Source organism: Ctenopharyngodon idella, chromosome 18 (assembly GCF_019924925.1).
Source record: "Ctenopharyngodon idella isolate HZGC_01 chromosome 18, HZGC01, whole genome shotgun sequence".
NCBI lineage: Eukaryota > Metazoa > Chordata > Actinopteri > Cypriniformes > Xenocyprididae > Ctenopharyngodon > Ctenopharyngodon idella.
This window is the reverse complement of record NC_067237.1, coordinates 4,296,647-4,314,374: the sequence shown is the minus strand read 5'-3', so window position 1 is coordinate 4,314,374 and position 17,728 is coordinate 4,296,647. Positions and strand designations below refer to the sequence as shown.

Sequence of the window (17,728 nt, the reverse complement as noted above, 5' to 3'; positions counted from 1 at the left end):
GGTGAGTAATTAATGACAGAAATTTCATTTTTGGGTGAACTAACCCTTTAATAATTTTAACTAAATAATAGGGATCATAAAAATAACATGCAATTTTTATGATCCCTATTATTTTGTTAAAATTATTAACATTTTGCATATCCCGTAAGGGTATGTAAACTATGAGCAGAACTGTATATTATTATTATAATAAATATATATTAATTCAATTCACATTTATTTGTATAGTGCTATTCGCAATATATATATACCATTTCGATTATAATACTTTACCTCTCATTGTCAGGTATTTCATCAATAAATGTATTTCAGACAGGACCGCTTTGGCAAGTTACTTTGAGTTTATTGAACACAAGTTATCTTTGGCGGTATGGTTCCTTATGGGGGGTTCTTGCTCCGAAATTAATTGAACATACAAGAGCTTTAACATTAACCCCCCTTGGAACCATCAGCTTGGAAATACAATTAAGACAATTAAGACACTTTAGTAATGTCTTTAAAAGTGAACAGTGGTAATCGTGTAGATGTGGCAGTGGGACGTCTGACTGTAGCTTGGTTATGAGGATGAGTGTCTCTCAGCAGTGAGGTCCATGCCAGCTGGGACTTGAAAGCCTTAGTAATCTGAAACAAAAGAAGACAACAACCAGAGGATGCACAGTAATATGCTCATGCTTATAATGGGGAGGGTTGCGAGCAGTTTGAGCATACTTACCGAGCAGTAATGCCACGTATATATGTCCCCGGTCTAATAGGAGAATGGTAGTGATTGGAGCGATTTGACAGCTGACTGCATCAGCTGGTCACAGCACTATGCCTACATGGCCTGACTGAACTAACGCTGTGCTCGATAGTGTACAGTAGGGATGCACCGATACCATTTTTTAAGGTCCGAGTACGAGTACCGTTACTTTTTTCTAGTACTCGCCAATACCGATACCGATGTCTATACATTTATTAATTTCTCTTTTTTTTTTTTTTTTTTGTAGTTTTCCAAGCACAACACAGTGAGACTAATGAATGTAGGACAGCTTCTTTATTATTTCTCTAACGAAAAAAGTAATGATTTTTATGTGCTTGTCACAAACTTAAAGAACAAAAATTTCACAGTGTCCAATAACCTTCAAATGGCATAATTACCCATATATATAATTGTTGTTATATAAAAAGAAATTTACAAACAATTTACAAACAATACAACAAATACTATAGAGATAAAAATTAAAATAAACTTGTTTTTCAGATACAGTAGGTTTATTTACCATGTATACATTTACTTAACATATTTTGTTGTTTTATTAACATTAATGACAAATATAGGCTACGGTCCCTTTAAGACCGAATCCATGGATACTGACATATATCCTGTTTTCACCCAAATGTTTACGTCCACTTAATCCATAACCGACTGTATTTACGTGAGATATTCCACACGATGGACATTTTGACAACTACGTGTGCATTTGACCATTCAGGCGCAAGGAGGACCGATCACGCGCTGTCTGAGAGAACTGGGATTGCGCAAGAAAGAGAGAGAGAGCGCGCGCAAGAAAGAGAGAGCGTGCTTCTGGTCTGTGTCATTCTGCGCGATTCCGCCTATCCCGCCTTCACTAATCGATAACGAATTGTGATTGAAAGCATGCAGTTCGCAATGTGTGTGTTGTCATTAATTTTTAAGTATTTCCACACCTCTGAGGCTGACATTGTTTCTGCTGCTGCCGCCGGTGTCTGTGCATGGAAAATTCTGTCAGTTACGCCATGTGAGGTTTCGGTCTTTGGTATCGGGAGTATTTTTACGAGTACAAGTACAAGTATATGAGCTTAGTATCAGCCCGATACAGATACTAGTATCGGTATCGGTGCATCCCTAGTGTACAGTTTACTAGGGGTGGCATAATTTACGTACTGACCCATCTCACTCACTCCCTGTCATAGTCAGAGATTAAGCAGGATCTACATTGCTTTACCCCAAAATCATGGTGGTCATTTCAATGAAATAAGGTGTTTACTGTTACTGATCATTTCCAACTATAGTTTAATAAAAAATCAACCCTCCATGGACAACCCTCTTTTTCTGTAAATTAATAATTAAAAAAAGATTAACAATAAATACTATTAAAAACCTGTCACTGGTGAGTGAAATAACAAATTACTAGCCAATGGCTAATGACAGACATTATTTAATCACTTGGTGCAACATTTGGTTAAAAATGTTCATAATAATGCACTGTGGAAAATCTTAAGTGAGACTACCAACCCAGCCCAGGAAAAGCTACTCTATATATATATTTAGATTGGCCTCTATTTGAGGGTTTTGGCGCTGGATTCTGACTCCACTCTTTGTCCTGGACCTCTCCGTTGTCCTATTCGGGCTGAGCTCCAAGAAGGATTCTCTGAAGCTAATGAGGTCCAAGTCCAGGTCCTCCCTGTCCATCCCTCCCAGAGAAAGCCTAATCCCGTTAGCTGTGCTTTCTCATGGATAATCCCTCCACTTCCCCACCTGCCTGTCCTTGAGCCCTCAGCCTCTCTCTGGGATGACTGTCTTCTGCTGAACACTTCAGGTAAATATTGCATCTGCCAACATTTGACAAACAAGACTCTGAAATATTAATATCAATGTCTATTTCATAGGTATACGTTTTTATTTTTAGAATGGGGTTTTGTTTAGTGTTTTATAGTTGATTTTTTTCTATATTTCTTGTGTCGATTGTAACAACTAGTTAACTAAGATTAAGAAACGCTTTAGAAGCATTTTTGGTTGCACTTTATTTTAAGGTGTTTTTGTTACAGTGTAATTATACAATTAAATACTGAGTAATGTTAATTAACAGCATGTACTTACTATATATTTAGTGTTATTGTTTGGTCTGTTAGGGTTAGTTGCATGAAACTATGCATAATTTACAGTTATTACTATAGTATCTCATATAAGATGTGTTACAGGGACACTAAAATAAAGTGTTACCATATTTTTCATTGTTAGTTCATGTTAACAAATGGAGCATTATTGTAAAGTGTTACCATCATTTACCATTAGTTCAAATGACATTTTCTGGCTCCATAATATTTACCAGGATCAGGGTCAACTGAATTTCAATGCAGTAAATATACAGAAATTAAACTCTCTGTTTTTAGAGAATATATGTAGACTTGAGTTGAAGTGGGTCACAGCTCATTTCCTCACCCATCCTCAAATGTCAACCCATATGAACCTCCTGACAGCTGGTTTGACTAGCAGTACATCACCAGTCCATGAATCTACTCTGGCTCAGTGTTTTCACCCATCTGCTCAGAGACTGTTCTACATTGTGCATTTCACTCATAATCGCTGTTTTTATTTGTTTGGCTCAGAGTATTAGGAAAGCAGTGTTTCTATTGGTTGTAGAGTATGGGCTGGTATTAAAACAAATGCTGATCAATGGATTTAAAATCTGCAGTAGTGGGAGTGTAGTCATGGTTTGAATACGTGTCTGACATTGTACAGTGTGGTGTCCAACCTCAAATGGACAGTTTAGAGTGAGCAAATTGAGTTTACAGTAAGACCAGCACAGAACAATGAAGTGCTCCCCATGCGTCCGTTCTCTGCTCAGGTGTTAAGTGGAGCAGTGTGGGTAGACAGGTACAGCTGGCTCGGTCTGTTTCCGCAGGTGTTCAAGCCAGGAGAGATTAGGGTCAGATGCATTTATCAGTGATTAACAGTGACAGGAGCCCACACACAAACAGCCATGATCCCTTTGGAGCAAAACCCCTGACCAAGAGCAAGAAAAAGTTAGATTTATTACAAATGTAATGTCAGTTGGTTTCAGCTGTTGTGTTAACTTTAACCCTACACCTTCTCTCCAACATTTGCACCTCAAAGGCATATCAGCAAACTCAAATGTGCAAAATGATTGACAGTCTATTAAATAAATGCAAGTACATAAGCATGCAATGATAAGGTTCACTTCTTCTTGCAGTATTGAATTTACTTTAAATTATCTCTAAACTACAGCTTTCCAGTCTGGCAGAACCATGATTATAAAATGTAAATTATACTTCAGTATTTATGTGACGCCTCTTTAAGTGTGTATACTTGTACACTTCTTCTGCCACGTTGGTCACTGCAGCTGCTGTGCATGAATAAATATGCATAACAACATTCATTTACATGTAATGAAAATTACATGACTTTCGAAATGTATTTAAAAAAAAAAAAAGGATATTTTTTGCGGGATTAAAATTAAAAAATGTCTAAGTGGTGAGATTTAAGATGAGAAATTATTAATAAAAATAATAAGTAATTTAGCATAATTTTAATTATTATTTATAGTTATTTCTATAGTTATTTTATTCTTTCTCTTATACTTTAATTAGAGCTATATTTTTGCTGACACTGCAAACTTGAGCAGGTAAATATATAATAAATACAGCAAAAATAGCCTTATATAACTTATAACTAAGTTGAAAATGGCACATACTGTAGTACAGGCTCTCAAATCGGTGAATCATATTTCAATCTTTTCATTTACACGAACTCCCCAAACGAACTGATTCACTAGAATGAAATGGACTTTCCCACGCTACATATGAGAGAGATAGAACTGTTTCGGACAAATTCATTAGAATAAATCGAACTTTCTAACGCTACATATAACAGAAAGGGCAGGTTCGGGATGAACCGATTCACTAGAATTATTCGGTGAGTCATATTTTAATCTCTTAATTTACACGAACAGCCCGAAAGAAGAGATTCACTAGAATGAATTGGACTTTCCCACGCTACATATGAGAGAGATAGAACCGATTTGGACAAATTCATTAAAATCAAACTTTCTAACGCTACATATAACAGAAAGGGCTGTTTAGGATGAACTGATTCACTGGAATGAATCGGTGAGTCATATTTTAATTTCTTAATTTGCATGAACAGGCAGAAAGAACAGATTCACTAGAATGAATTGGACTTTCCCACGCTACATATGAGAGAGATAGAACCATTTTGGACAAATTCATTAGAATAAATCAAACTTTCTAACGCTACATATAACAGAAAGGGCTGTTTAGGATGAACTGATTCACTGGAATGAATTGGTGAGTCATATTTTAATTTCTTAATTTGCATGAACAGGCAGAAAGAACAGATTCACTAGAATGAATTGGACTTTCCCACGCTACATATGAGAGAGATAGAACCATTTTGGACAAATTCATTAGAATAAATCAAACTTTCTAACGCTACATATAACAGAAAGGGCTGTTTAGGATGAACTGATTCACTGGAATGAATCGGTGAGTCATATTTTAATTTCTTAATTTGCATGAACAGGCAGAAAGAACAGATTCACTAGAATGAATTGGACTTTCCCACGCTACATATGAGAGAGATAGAACCATTTTGGACAAATTCATTAGAATAAATCAAACTTTCTAACGCTACATATAACAGAAAGGGCTGTTTAGGATGAACTGATTCACTGGAATGAATCGGTGAGTCATATTTTAATTTCTTAATTTGCATGAACAGGCAGAAAGAACAGATTCACTAGAATGAATTGGACTTTCCCACGCTACATATGAGAGAGATAGAACCATTTTGGACAAATTCATTAGAATAAATCAAACTTTCTAACGCTACATATAACAGAAAGGGCTGTTTAGGATGAACTGATTCACTGGAATGAATCGGTGAGTCATATTTTAATTTCTTAATTTGCATGAACAGGCAGAAAGAACAGATTCACTAGAATGAATTGGACTTTCCCACGCTACATATGAGAGAGATAGAACCATTTTGGACAAATTCATTAGAATAAATTAAACTTTCTAACGCTACATATCACAGAAAGGGCTGTTTAGGATGAACCGATTTACTAGGATGAATCGGTGAGTCATATTTTAATCTCTTAATTTACTTGAACCGCCCGAAAGAAGAGATTCACCAGAATGAATTGGACTTTTCCAACGCTACATATGAGAGAGATAGAACCATTTCGGACAAATTCACTAGAATGATTCGGACTTTCAAACGCTAAATATAACAGAGAGGACTGTTTATGTGAACGTGTTTGATTATTTTACCTGAGAACACGCAGTAAAATCAGCGATGTAGCATCTGGTTGCAATGCAGTGCTGCTCATTTGGGTTTGAACTGTAAACTACTGAAGTGGAGTCGCTACTTTTAGTTAGTTACTCTCCAACACTTTTAAACTATCTTTTTGGACGATTCTTTTTCATTATAGTAAACATAGTAAACAATGACATTGACCCTTGCTGTGTGTATTCTAATCTGTATTTCTGACAGCATGTTTAGCTGGGTGATAAAAGTTGTTCCCCAGCCTCCAGCGTCTCCTGGAAAACTGGGAGAGGAGGACCAGACCAATGCGTCCACAGCAGCAGTGAGTGTGTGTTTGTGTAAATGTGTATGTACGCCGAGTCGCCTTTCACAGTGTAAGCATGTCTTCACTCTCTCCATACTATTCTTTAGGAAGTGACGAAAAAAGAGGACGTACAACAAGGTAACGATGCGCTCTATCAAATTTGACTGCAGTTTTGATCAATGACCAGCACTGAATCACCACATCACAGAAAAAGAGCATTGTTCATAAATTTTTCATGATGTTATTTTACAGATGCCAACCCTTCCAAGTCAAAGGAGGAGGTCTCAGAGGAAAACAGGTGATGTTTTTGTGTGTGTGTGTGTTTGGAGTACATATGTGCGTTCAGTGTCTCTAGATGCTGAAATCCTGCCAGACCTAATTACTTCTCTCCTTCCCACCTTCTCTCTCTCTCTCTCTCTCTCTCTCTCTCTCTCTCCAGCTCTCAGAATGGGGTTTTGAGTTGGCTTTCTCATGGGTTCAACAGTGCTCTCCCTCAGCCAGTGAATGCCTCTAAACTGGGCAACTCTGAAATTAAGGTATTTTCATGACTCCTGTTAAGTATACTCACATAATAAAGCTAAATAAATAATCTAAATAATAAAATTAATAATGATCGATAACATAGGCCTTTTATCTTACAGTTCTTGAGTAATTGTACTTAGACTTTTATGCTGTATTATTGAAACTGAATACTTGCACTCTTACAGTTCTTGAGTATTCATAATTAATTACTAAACTTGAGTATAAGTTTTTATGCTGTACTTAAAGGCACAATATGTAATTTTCTCCGCTAGAGGTCGCTTATTCAAAACAAAGGTGTAGCTTGATGACACCTTGATTTACACCTGTCTAATAAAAACACATAATATACTAAAGCGTCTTTGGCGTGTCCGTGGTTTCTACAAAATAAAACCGGAAATCAAGGGTAATGCGAGGATGATGTCGTTAATAGGCTGGTTAAAATTGCTTATTTCTCTGGATTTAAACATTCTTGGAAACATTTGGGATAATGTAAGTACACAATTCAACAAAATATATAACATTGTTCTAGTGGTTTTGGGATATTTTAATCTTACATATTGTGCCTATTGTGTACTACTGAAAGTGAATACACTGATTACTTAATTAAGTAAAGTACTTAATTACTAATCTTAATTAGTATATTTATGGAGATTTTGTGCTGTACTATTGAAACTGAATACCTTCACACTTCCAGTTTTTGAGTATTTATACTTAATTACTAAACTTGAGTACATTTGACACATCTGGTTTTAGGTTTAAAAGGAAGCCTGGTAATGTACACGTATAGTTTGTCTGTTTTATTGTTGAACATTTTTTCTTTTTGTTTACCACGGACTGAACAGCAAGAGGGAAATGCAGTGAGCAACAGGTATAGTTTCAATCATATGGATTAATTTTTATTCTGTGTGTGTATGTTTGTGGCATGTAGTTACATGGGAATACTTGTGTTTCACATCTGTGCGTTTGCTTGTTAAATGGATGTTTTGTTGAGTTTTACACATTTTCTCATCACTGTATCATGGATGGCAGTAACACATCAGACCAGTGAGTAGTCTTATAGTGGATATAGCTCATGCACAAAAATGCAAAGCTTTGCTGCAGACCTACATGGATTTTTTTTTTTTTTTTTTTGCATGCTACACACGCAAGAGACTTTATTGCACTGAGCTTTATTTCCATATTAACAGCTCGAGGCAAAAGATCCTCATGCTGAACAGACATAAACTTTAGAAATTTAATATGCAGACTGACTTCCATAATATATATATATATATATATATATATATGTGTGTGTGTGTGTGTGTGTGTATATATATATATATATATATATATATATATGTCTACAATAATGCATTAGCATAGGCTACTGCTTCACAGACGCGGATGGCCTCTGGGCAAACCTATTTGTTTTTACTGTCCCCTGCTGCCATCTAGAGTTGACTTAGAGCAGATCAGCTTGTTTGCATGCTTTCACATCCTCACTTATGCCCAGAGCAGCTGATGGACTGTATCTCTTCTTCCATCAGGGCTGGAATGATAGGATGGATTGTGCAGGGACTGGGAAAAGTGGTTCCACAGCCTGATGAGAAATACAAGGGTCACACAGAGCCAGAGGAGGTCACTGAGGTACAGACACACATATTTCACTAATCCAATAAGACGGTGAGGCTTTGTGCTGTGTGATTACTTGTTTATTTATTTACCAAGTTTACTGGATTTACTGCAGTTTACTGAAGAAGCTTATTAGTTAAGCATATTGGAATTTGTGGAGCATATTATTGAATTGTTTTTTAATCTGCTCATGGACATTTGTATTTATGAAGAATGATCATTTGTGTGTTTAATAAGCCAGTAATTTCACATGAATTTAAATAAGAATTAGAATTTCATCCCACTTTATTTTTGGTGTCTTTAACTTTTATGTACTTACTTAAAAAAGTTATTTTATTGTGATCATCTTGTATTGCAAAACACTTGCTGCTATTGAGATGAGATATGGGTATGGTTAGGGTCAGGTTTGGTCTTATGGGTAGGTTTCAGGAGTAGTAATTATAGATGTAATTACAGAAATTAATTACAGATGTATGTAATTAAATTCAGATATCTTTAAATGTATGAAATGAATAATTTAAATGTTAGTACATAGTAGTAAAAAGTAAAAAGTGGGAAAAAAACAAAACTTTACCAAGATGTATAAAAAATAGATATTTATTTTAAAAAAAACAATGATATGGAAGTTTGTTTCCACCACATAATAAAAAATAAAAAAGGTAATTGTGACTATTTATCTCACAATTCTTACTTTTTTATCTCTTGCAATTGCAAATATCTCACAATTCTCACAAGAAAGCCAGAATTGTGAGATAAAAAGTCACAATTACCTTTTTTAAATTTATTCTGTGGTGTTTTTTTGGGAGAAAAAAAAAACATTAAAATTAAAATTCTTACTGAGAAATACTGAGATATTATATTTTTAAACATTTATTTATTTATTTACTAACTTGCTTTAGATTTTTACATTTTTGTTTTAGATTTAAAAAAAAACATCTAGTGACACTAACAGAGTTAATGGAGTTAGTCCTACCAGAGCATTTCAGGTCCACGGGCACCAGTCTCAAAGGTGTCTTTAGCTTTTCTAGGAGCTTCTGTGAAAGTTTTATTGCATTTCCATTTAGCCTGCAGTTGTTCCAGTGGTTAAAGTGGATCTTCCAGTAAGTACAGTTTTTTTTGGAGTAAGCTATGTCAGGATCATGTTCGCTGTTCCCTCCTTTGTCCCACCAATCAGCTTAAAAGGGGCCATATTCTACACTTTTTATTATCACATCATCAGGGCGGGACAAGATGCTGAAAAGGAGCTGATGTTTAAATCTGGGTGGTCCGATGACAAGTTTCATCTGAATTACCCATTTTTGCAGTTCAGTTTCAGAAAGGATATGTGAATGTTAATTGTGAATATTGAAAGATGTCTACATTAATTTCAAAAGACTGCACAATCATATGTCCCCTTTAAGTATGAGGTGATGTACAGATTTTTAAATTTTTGTTTTAGATTTAACAAATGTTACTTAATCTAGTAACACTAACAGAGTTAATGGAGTTAGTCCTACCAGAGCATTTCAGGTCCACGGGCACCAGTCTCAGAGGTGTCTTTAGCTTTTCTAGGAGCTTCTGTGAAAGTTTTATTGCATTTCCATTTAGCCTGCAGTTGTTCCAGTGGTTAAAGTGGATCCTCCAGTAAGTATTGTGTTTTTTGGAGCAAGCTATGTCAGGATCATGCTCGCTGTTCCCTCCTCTGTCCCACAATCAGCATTAAAGGGGCCATATTCTACACTTTTTATTATCACATCATCAGGGCGGGACAAGATGCAGAATACCGTAGGTGCTGATTTTTAAATCTGGGTGGTGGTCCGATGACAAGTTTCATCCGAATTACCCATTTTTGCAGTTCAGTTTCAGAAAGGATATGTGAAAGTTAATTGTGAATATTGAAAGATGTCTACATATGGTTTCATTTCAAAAGATTACACAATCATATGTCCCCTTTAAGTATGAGGTGATGTACATTTGAATTACTTGTTCTACAAACTCCACCATAAGAGTGGACCTAGAATCAGTCCAAACTGCTGAATATTAATGACTTTATATATAGTTCTGCTTGATTCCTCACAGCTGTTATCATCACAGAATATAGTGTTACAGCTTATTAAAGTTGTAAACACAAGCTGGCTGCTGGACTGCTTTGTGCAGTTATAGGTTGAGTCTTTAAGAAATACTCATAATTTGAGCCTCATTGCATTTCAAATATCCTGCTATATTGGTACATCACTATGGTATGACCCTGCTGCATCAGACATCTCAAATGCTTGCATGGTTAGCAGCTTAAAATGCGTATACTTGCTTACATTTGTTACATATGGGTGTTTCTTCAACCTTAAAGTCCGCATGAATCTGAAGTTTCGATATATATCCAAGTGAAACAGCTTCTCGAACAAGATAAAATGTTAGGCGGGGTTTGATTTTGTCCAAATGGAATTGATTGGATGGTTGTGGTTTGCTATTGGTTGATCTCGTGTGAGTGACAGGTTGTCCCGCCCTCACGCCAGTAAACACATCATCGGAGAAGAGAAGAGATGTTGGTGCAAGAGGGAGGAGAAGTTATTTTGATTAAAGATTACGAGGGCACATGAATTTAAAAAATAATGATGAGCGTGGCTAAATCATTTATAATAAACTGCAGTATTCCTTAAAAATATTTAGTCAACCTTAATTTTTATTAAAACTAACACTTTGTTACTTGGTTTGTTTATTTATTTATTGCGTTTTTTCCAAATGTGTTTTATGTATATTTTATTGTTTTACACTCTTCACAGACCCAGACTTTCAATCTTAAAATATAATTTGAGTGTGAAATATATTTAGCGTGTGAAAACGATTTCAAAGTTATTGTTTTTTTTTTTTTACACAATATACATCTGTCCAGCGTGAGGTGAAATATGACATACATTATGTGTTAAAAAATAAACTGAGATGAAAAAAGTTTTCTGAGCCAAAACTCCACAAAGTTGAAGAAACACTGATATATTCCTAAAAAAAAACCTTCTTGCAAACACTTTTACAAATGAATGATAGGCTACTTGACATAATATAGACAGAGAAAAACTTAAGTGCAAGCCAATCTAGAGCACCTGACCTCTTAATTTTAACACCAATATTAAAGGGATCATTCACCCAGAAATGAAAAGTTTGTCATCATTTTCTCATCCTCATCCTCAAGTTGTTCCAGACCTGTATGAATTTCTTTCTTCTGCTGAACACAAAAGAAGATATTTTGAAGAATATGGGTAACCAAACAGTTGACGGACCCCATTGACTTCCATATTATGTTTTTCCCATACTATGGAAGTCAGTGGTGCCCACAGCTGTTTTGGTTACCCATATTCTTCAAAATATCTTCTTTTGTGTTCAGCATAAGAAAATGATGACAGAATTGTCATTATTTGGGTGAACTATCCCTTTAAATCAAAGGCCACATTCAGTAAGAGTTCTTTGTGTTTCCGTCTCTTCACAGGTGCAAGAGATCAAAGACATTCGTGGTAAGTTCCCTTTGATAGCCACTTTGGCAATGATTATTTTTCAAAGAATTTGCATTGTGAAGGGCTGACGAGAACGGAAACGAAACATGTGACATGATTCTCACTCTCACCAGATGCTGAGCCACTGCCTCATATTCCTGTGGTGGAGGTTGTGTCTGATGAGGAGCCAGACGCTGCTAACGTGCCCTTCTCTCCCAGGTATTTTAATGAGCTGTCAGAAGCTAATCAGAATTCTCATTCTGGCTGAACTCTTCCTTTAATCTGTCTGTCTCTTTCTCTTTCAGGGTAATAGAATGGATTAAGCATGGTTTTGAGAAGGTAGTCCCTCAGTCTCCAATCCATCTTCGTCCTCCCGCTGGTACGGAAACACTTGTCCAGAGGGCTGCTTCTGCTCCTGTGACACCCTGCAAACAAGAGCCAGGTAGAATTTTAAAAAATATTAAAAATGCTCGGTTGAGCTTCCTTTGAGACAGAGTGTTCTGCATGTGACATTTTTTTTATATTCAGCACCTGAACCAACACCTGCTCCTGCACCTCCGCCTGCACCTGCACCAGCACCAGCACCAGCACCTCCACCTACACCTGCAGCCCCACCTGCACCTGCATCAGAACCTGCACCTGCAGCTCCTGAGCAACCTAAAGTAGTTGAGGATTCCAAAGGCTCAAAGTTAGTGTCCGTCCCCTTCCCTTATAATGTCTACGGCTATGTAAACCAAGCAAACCTTGACATCCTGGTTTAATGTACATTTTTTGTATATATATATATATATATATATATTTAAATTTTTGTGTGTGTGTGGAGGCGAACATATGAAACTGTATCTTTCGCCAGTTGGCTGGTAATATTTTTATCGATTCTAACAATGCAATGTTGTGAGAACATGAACATGAACAAATGTGAATGACGCCCAGAACAATTTACGGGCCAGTGCTGCATCGTCACGAAAGTTTAAGCCTTGCCCATTTTAATATTCAAGAGCAAGAAGATATGAAAGGGAATTCGTTTCGTTTCTCGTGTGAAGCTTGCACCCAGAAACCCGTGTCTCTGATTTGAGCTCTCTTTCACGTCTTCTTACACTTCAAACAACAATTTCACACAAAATAACCTAGTAAACACAGTAGGTTATTTCTTAAGTGAACGTAAATAGTTGAGAAAGAAAACGCATGTGTACATTATCAAAAGCCTATTTTGGATCCGTGCAGGATCTAATCCTGCAAGACAAAGAGAAAATCACTCACTGCTCTTGTCTGAATATTGTTTTTTACTTTAATAAGGATTAATCTGTTTAATTTATACAGTGAAGACTATGCAGTGATTATTTTACATTTGATTACTTTATTAAATTTCTGTACCTGAAAACTGTGCATTTTCACTGGTGTCTGAAATTTTGATGAAAATTTGAATTAAAACCATACACACAAATATAATGCGCACAAAATAAAATATTGACTTCTTTTCAGATAATAGTTTGTATCTGTTTGTTCTATCCATTAATATGGAAGCTTGTTTCTGCCACTGATTAAAAAATAAAAAAGGTATAATTGCAACTTTTTATCTTGCAATTCTGGCTTTTTTCTCATAATTGCATGATATAAACTCGCAATTGCGAGTTATAAAGTCAGAAATGTGTGATAAAAAGTCGTAGTTGAGTGTTATAAAGTCAGAATTGTGAGATATGAACTCTCAATTGTGACTTTTTTTCTCAGAATTGTGTATATCTCGCAATTCTGACTTTATAACACGCAATTGTGAGTTATAAAGTCAGAATTGTAAGATATAAACTCAATTCTGAGAATTTATTTTATTTTATTTCCTCAGAATTGGACTTTATAACTCGCCATTACGAGTTTATATCTCCCAATTCTGAGAAAAGAAGTCAGAATTTATATCTCGCAATTGTTTGTATCTCACAATTCTGACATTATAACTCTTAATTCTGACTTTATAACTCACAATAGCGAGTTTAAATCTAAGATAAAAAGATGAAAAAAAGTCAGAATTGTGAGATAAAAAGTCACAATTACCTTTTTTATTTTTATTTAGTGGTGGAAACAAGCTTCCATACATTAGTGTTAGAAGCAAAAGAAGGAGAAACCGCATCTTTCGTACAGTATTTCATCAAGGAAAAATAAATGGATGCAAAAGCACTGACTTTTGTTTTGCTTTGTTTTGTTTGTTTTGTTTTGTTTCATTTTGCTTTGTTTCGTTAGGTAGCATTCAGTTATCAGTATACTAGTATTCCATTCTGAACATAACACATATCTGAGGCTATTTATTGTTTGGATACATTTGAATTATTTTTACATGTAGATAAGTCTAATCACATGCATTATATATCTTTTTTTTTTTCAAGTATGGTTGGCTGGATTGTACAGGGGTTTGGACGCATGATGCCCCAACCAGTACTGAAACCAAAAGAGGTAAGTTGTAAGCACACCGTCCCCTTTAAAGTAGTGTAATGTGTGTGAAAACGAAAGAAAGACAGTTCACTGCTAGTCTTCCATTTACCCATTTCCTTTGTTTATTTGCAGGACAGCTCTGATATCGTTCAAAACGGTAAGTTGTTTTAACACATCTTCACACACATTTATGTATAACAGATATAATGACTTCAGACAGTTTTGCAGGACAGGCTTTTTTTTTGTCCACCAAGATTATATTTGAACATATCAGAAGCATTGCTATTCTCTCAAACTGCTTATTTGTAGGGTGGAGGTGTTAACTCAGCTCCTCTTCTCCTTCTGTTTCAGGGGAGAAGGTCGTTAAAGCCCCCTAAACATAAGGAGAAGACGACTGGGAGAGTCATTATCTCCACACAGAGACAGCGAGAGATGTTCAGACAGACACACACATCAATATCCTCTAGTTCCATAGAGCTACAACACCTATGAATGTGATTTTTCATGTAAACTTCCTTGGTGATTTGTTAACTACAGTATATTACAGATTTGCATGCTAGCTTGTTAATTATTTAGTGCACTGGCTACCTCAAAGAGACATGCGGTAAACATACAGTGGCTCGGTCAAGAGTTTACAATGTCATTTGCTGCTTTAGATGTAAAGTGTCAGTTTTTGCTCCATTATTCTCGCTAAACTGGAATTCAATATTTCTGCCTTTGATTGATCAGATAGTCCAGGCACTACAGAGCCACAATGTTCTGATTTGAAGAAATTAACTTACTTATTTGTCTAAAAATATTGTAATGTATAATTACAATAAAAAAAAAACCTTTTAAGGAGCACAATTATACTCAATATTGTTGCCATAAAGCAAAAAAAAAGTTCAATACTCATAAATCCCCATGCCACTAAATGCGTTTGCCAATATCTACATTGCCTGCTATAAAAGTTAGTCTAAATGCTTTGAATAACAAAACCTATTGCCTGTTTTTATCATGCTAAACATGTTAGCAAAGCCACTGTGCATTATTCATCAATACCAGGCTTCACTACAACAGGGTGGAACATTATTATGCTGTATATTGATGCTGTTTATGTTTTATTGTGAAAGGCTTTTGCTAACACAGCGCAGGCAGCTACCTTTGTTCGCTGTATGAAATTACTAATAAATAAATGATTTATAAAAGCAGATTGTTTGTTGTGTCGTCAGAGCAGAAATGTGTACAGGAAAATGCTTGCAAAATGATAATGAAATGATATGAAATATGATATTCTGTGTTATTGTTGCAGCTTTGAAGAATTATAAAAAAGCTAAAATGTTTTGATGCATTTTTAAAATGCATTTATGTATCAGTAAATTTTAGCACTTTAGGACATATACAGTACGCAGTGTTGGGGAAAGTTACTTTTAAAAGTAATGCATTACAATATTGCGTTACTCCCTAAAAAGTTACTAATTGTGTTGCTTAGTTATTTTTTTATGGAAAGTAATGTTATGTTAATGTTATGCCTTCCTTTTTCTCTCCTGGGCTGGGCTTGCTTGTTTGTTTTTAATATCAAAAATAAATAAAAGTTATATTTTTGGCAAATGTAAAGGCTCTTTCACACCAAAAGTGAAATAAATAAGCCTCGGACTGAAGGAAATGCAAATTCACGCCTGTACAGTAGAGGGCGCAGCTCAAACAAACCTTTCAGCTGTGCTGACATTCTAGAAGAATAGGACACTGGAGAAGAAAGTTTAACACACTTCAGCAATGAAAACAAAAAAAGAAACACAAATGTGATGTCTATCTAAATTCATTTTTGCATATTAGTATGGTTGAATTGGATCATCGAAGATCAGCAGCAAAGACACTGTTTAATAAAGTGAGATTAAATATATAGAGTATATTTGTGTAATATAACATTTAATTATTGCATGTTTTGCATAATATATAGAGTTTTCATTTCACAATTTTTATTCATTTTGAGGGCTACTGAACCTGTTTTGGTGCACGTGCGATGAGTAAATGCATGTTCACATTTAGTGTAGAACTACAATAACCATCGTGTTCACACAGCGCACACAACACCTCTGCACTTTATTTCTCTTAACATGGGGACAGGAGAGCTGTTAGTCAATAAATTGACCTGTCAGTCAATAAATGGGAAAATAAAGTATTGCATTACTTATTTGAAAAAGTAACTCAGATATTTTGTTGTTAATTTAAAAGTAATGCGTCACTTTGCTAGTTACTTGAAAAAAGTAATCTGATTACAAAACTTAAATTACTTGTAATGCATTACCCCCAACACTGCATATACTGTACGATGGGACAGGAAGTTAGTTTTTTCAGCTAAATTTTTAAACATTCTTACAGCTTACAAAATGTGCAAATTTAGACATTGGGATCTAAAATGTGTTGTCTTTCAATACAATATACAGACAATGCAACTAACATAATTGTTTAAATAAAACAAAACAGTTAAACCCGTTTAAACTGGTTTAAGCTGTTGTATTTGGCCTAGCCTGGCCAAGCTTTTGTTTAGCTCAGAGGTCTTAGACCCTGCTCCTGGAAATGTTGCTGTATAAGTTCTTGTTTTTAATATTTATAAGCAATACCACATGAGTAAGAGTGTGACTTTTTTATTCCGACTGTGCTAGTAGTCTGATCACAATCGAATTATTAGGGTCCATGTAAACGCAGCTAGTGATGTTTTGTTGAATCCGCATTTTTGAATGAATGGGTCTAATTAATTACTCAATGACTTACTCATAAAGACAGTCAATAGGTGTGTTCGACTTAAAGAGGCACTGCGTAGAGAGATCGGTGTATGACATCAAAGTACCACGAGAGCGATTCGAAAGCATACTGCTCTCTAATCGCTCTCGTGGTACTTTAATGTTGTACACCGATTGGTCCGGACAGCGCTGCTTCGAGTCAAACGCAGGCTTTGTTCCTGAATGAATCAGCTGTTTTGAACAAATCATTTGACTGAATGACTCCTCAGGAAGCTTCCTCGCTCCGCAAGGAAACAAGGAAGCATCAATTTGAGTATTGAGAAGCAGCCATTGTCCTGCAAAGTTTATTTCCAACCTGCTTCAGCCCACCTGCCTGTGTATTTTTAAGTGATCCTGAAGAGCTTGATCAGCTGCTTCAGGTGTGTATGGTTAGGGTTGGAGCTGAACTCTGACAGTGGGTCATAAGGAGCAGGGTTGGAGACCTCTGCATGGTTTGGCTGGTCAGCCAGGTGTTCTCCCAGCTGACAATTGCTCAAAACTCCTGTAACATCACAACAAACCACTATGACACACATTTTTTCCCATTTTAAGTGACTCCACGTGCTTTCGATTCAAAGGATGCCATGTCAATCGTGAC

At 35.7% G+C, this 17,728-nt stretch overlaps 1 protein-coding gene across 1 annotated transcript in view; it reads left to right on the top strand.

Annotated features, from left to right (window-relative positions):
- Positions 1–393: 393 nt before the first annotated feature.
- Positions 394–17,728, top strand: part of cngb1a (cyclic nucleotide gated channel subunit beta 1a) — a 61,939-nt gene continuing 44,604 nt past the window's right edge. The window contains exons 1-13 of the mRNA XM_051870371.1: positions 394–2,558; positions 6,278–6,371; positions 6,461–6,491; positions 6,606–6,651; positions 6,793–6,889; positions 7,718–7,743; positions 8,402–8,501; positions 11,944–11,968; positions 12,082–12,166; positions 12,253–12,389; positions 12,476–12,635; positions 14,323–14,389; positions 14,501–14,525. Of these exons, the coding sequence (XP_051726331.1) occupies positions 6,279–6,371; positions 6,461–6,491; positions 6,606–6,651; positions 6,793–6,889; positions 7,718–7,743; positions 8,402–8,501; positions 11,944–11,968; positions 12,082–12,166; positions 12,253–12,389; positions 12,476–12,635; positions 14,323–14,389; positions 14,501–14,525 (892 nt within the window). The 5' untranslated portion in view covers positions 394–2,558; position 6,278. The remainder of the gene's footprint in view (positions 2,559–6,277; positions 6,372–6,460; positions 6,492–6,605; positions 6,652–6,792; positions 6,890–7,717; positions 7,744–8,401; positions 8,502–11,943; positions 11,969–12,081; positions 12,167–12,252; positions 12,390–12,475; positions 12,636–14,322; positions 14,390–14,500; positions 14,526–17,728) is intronic.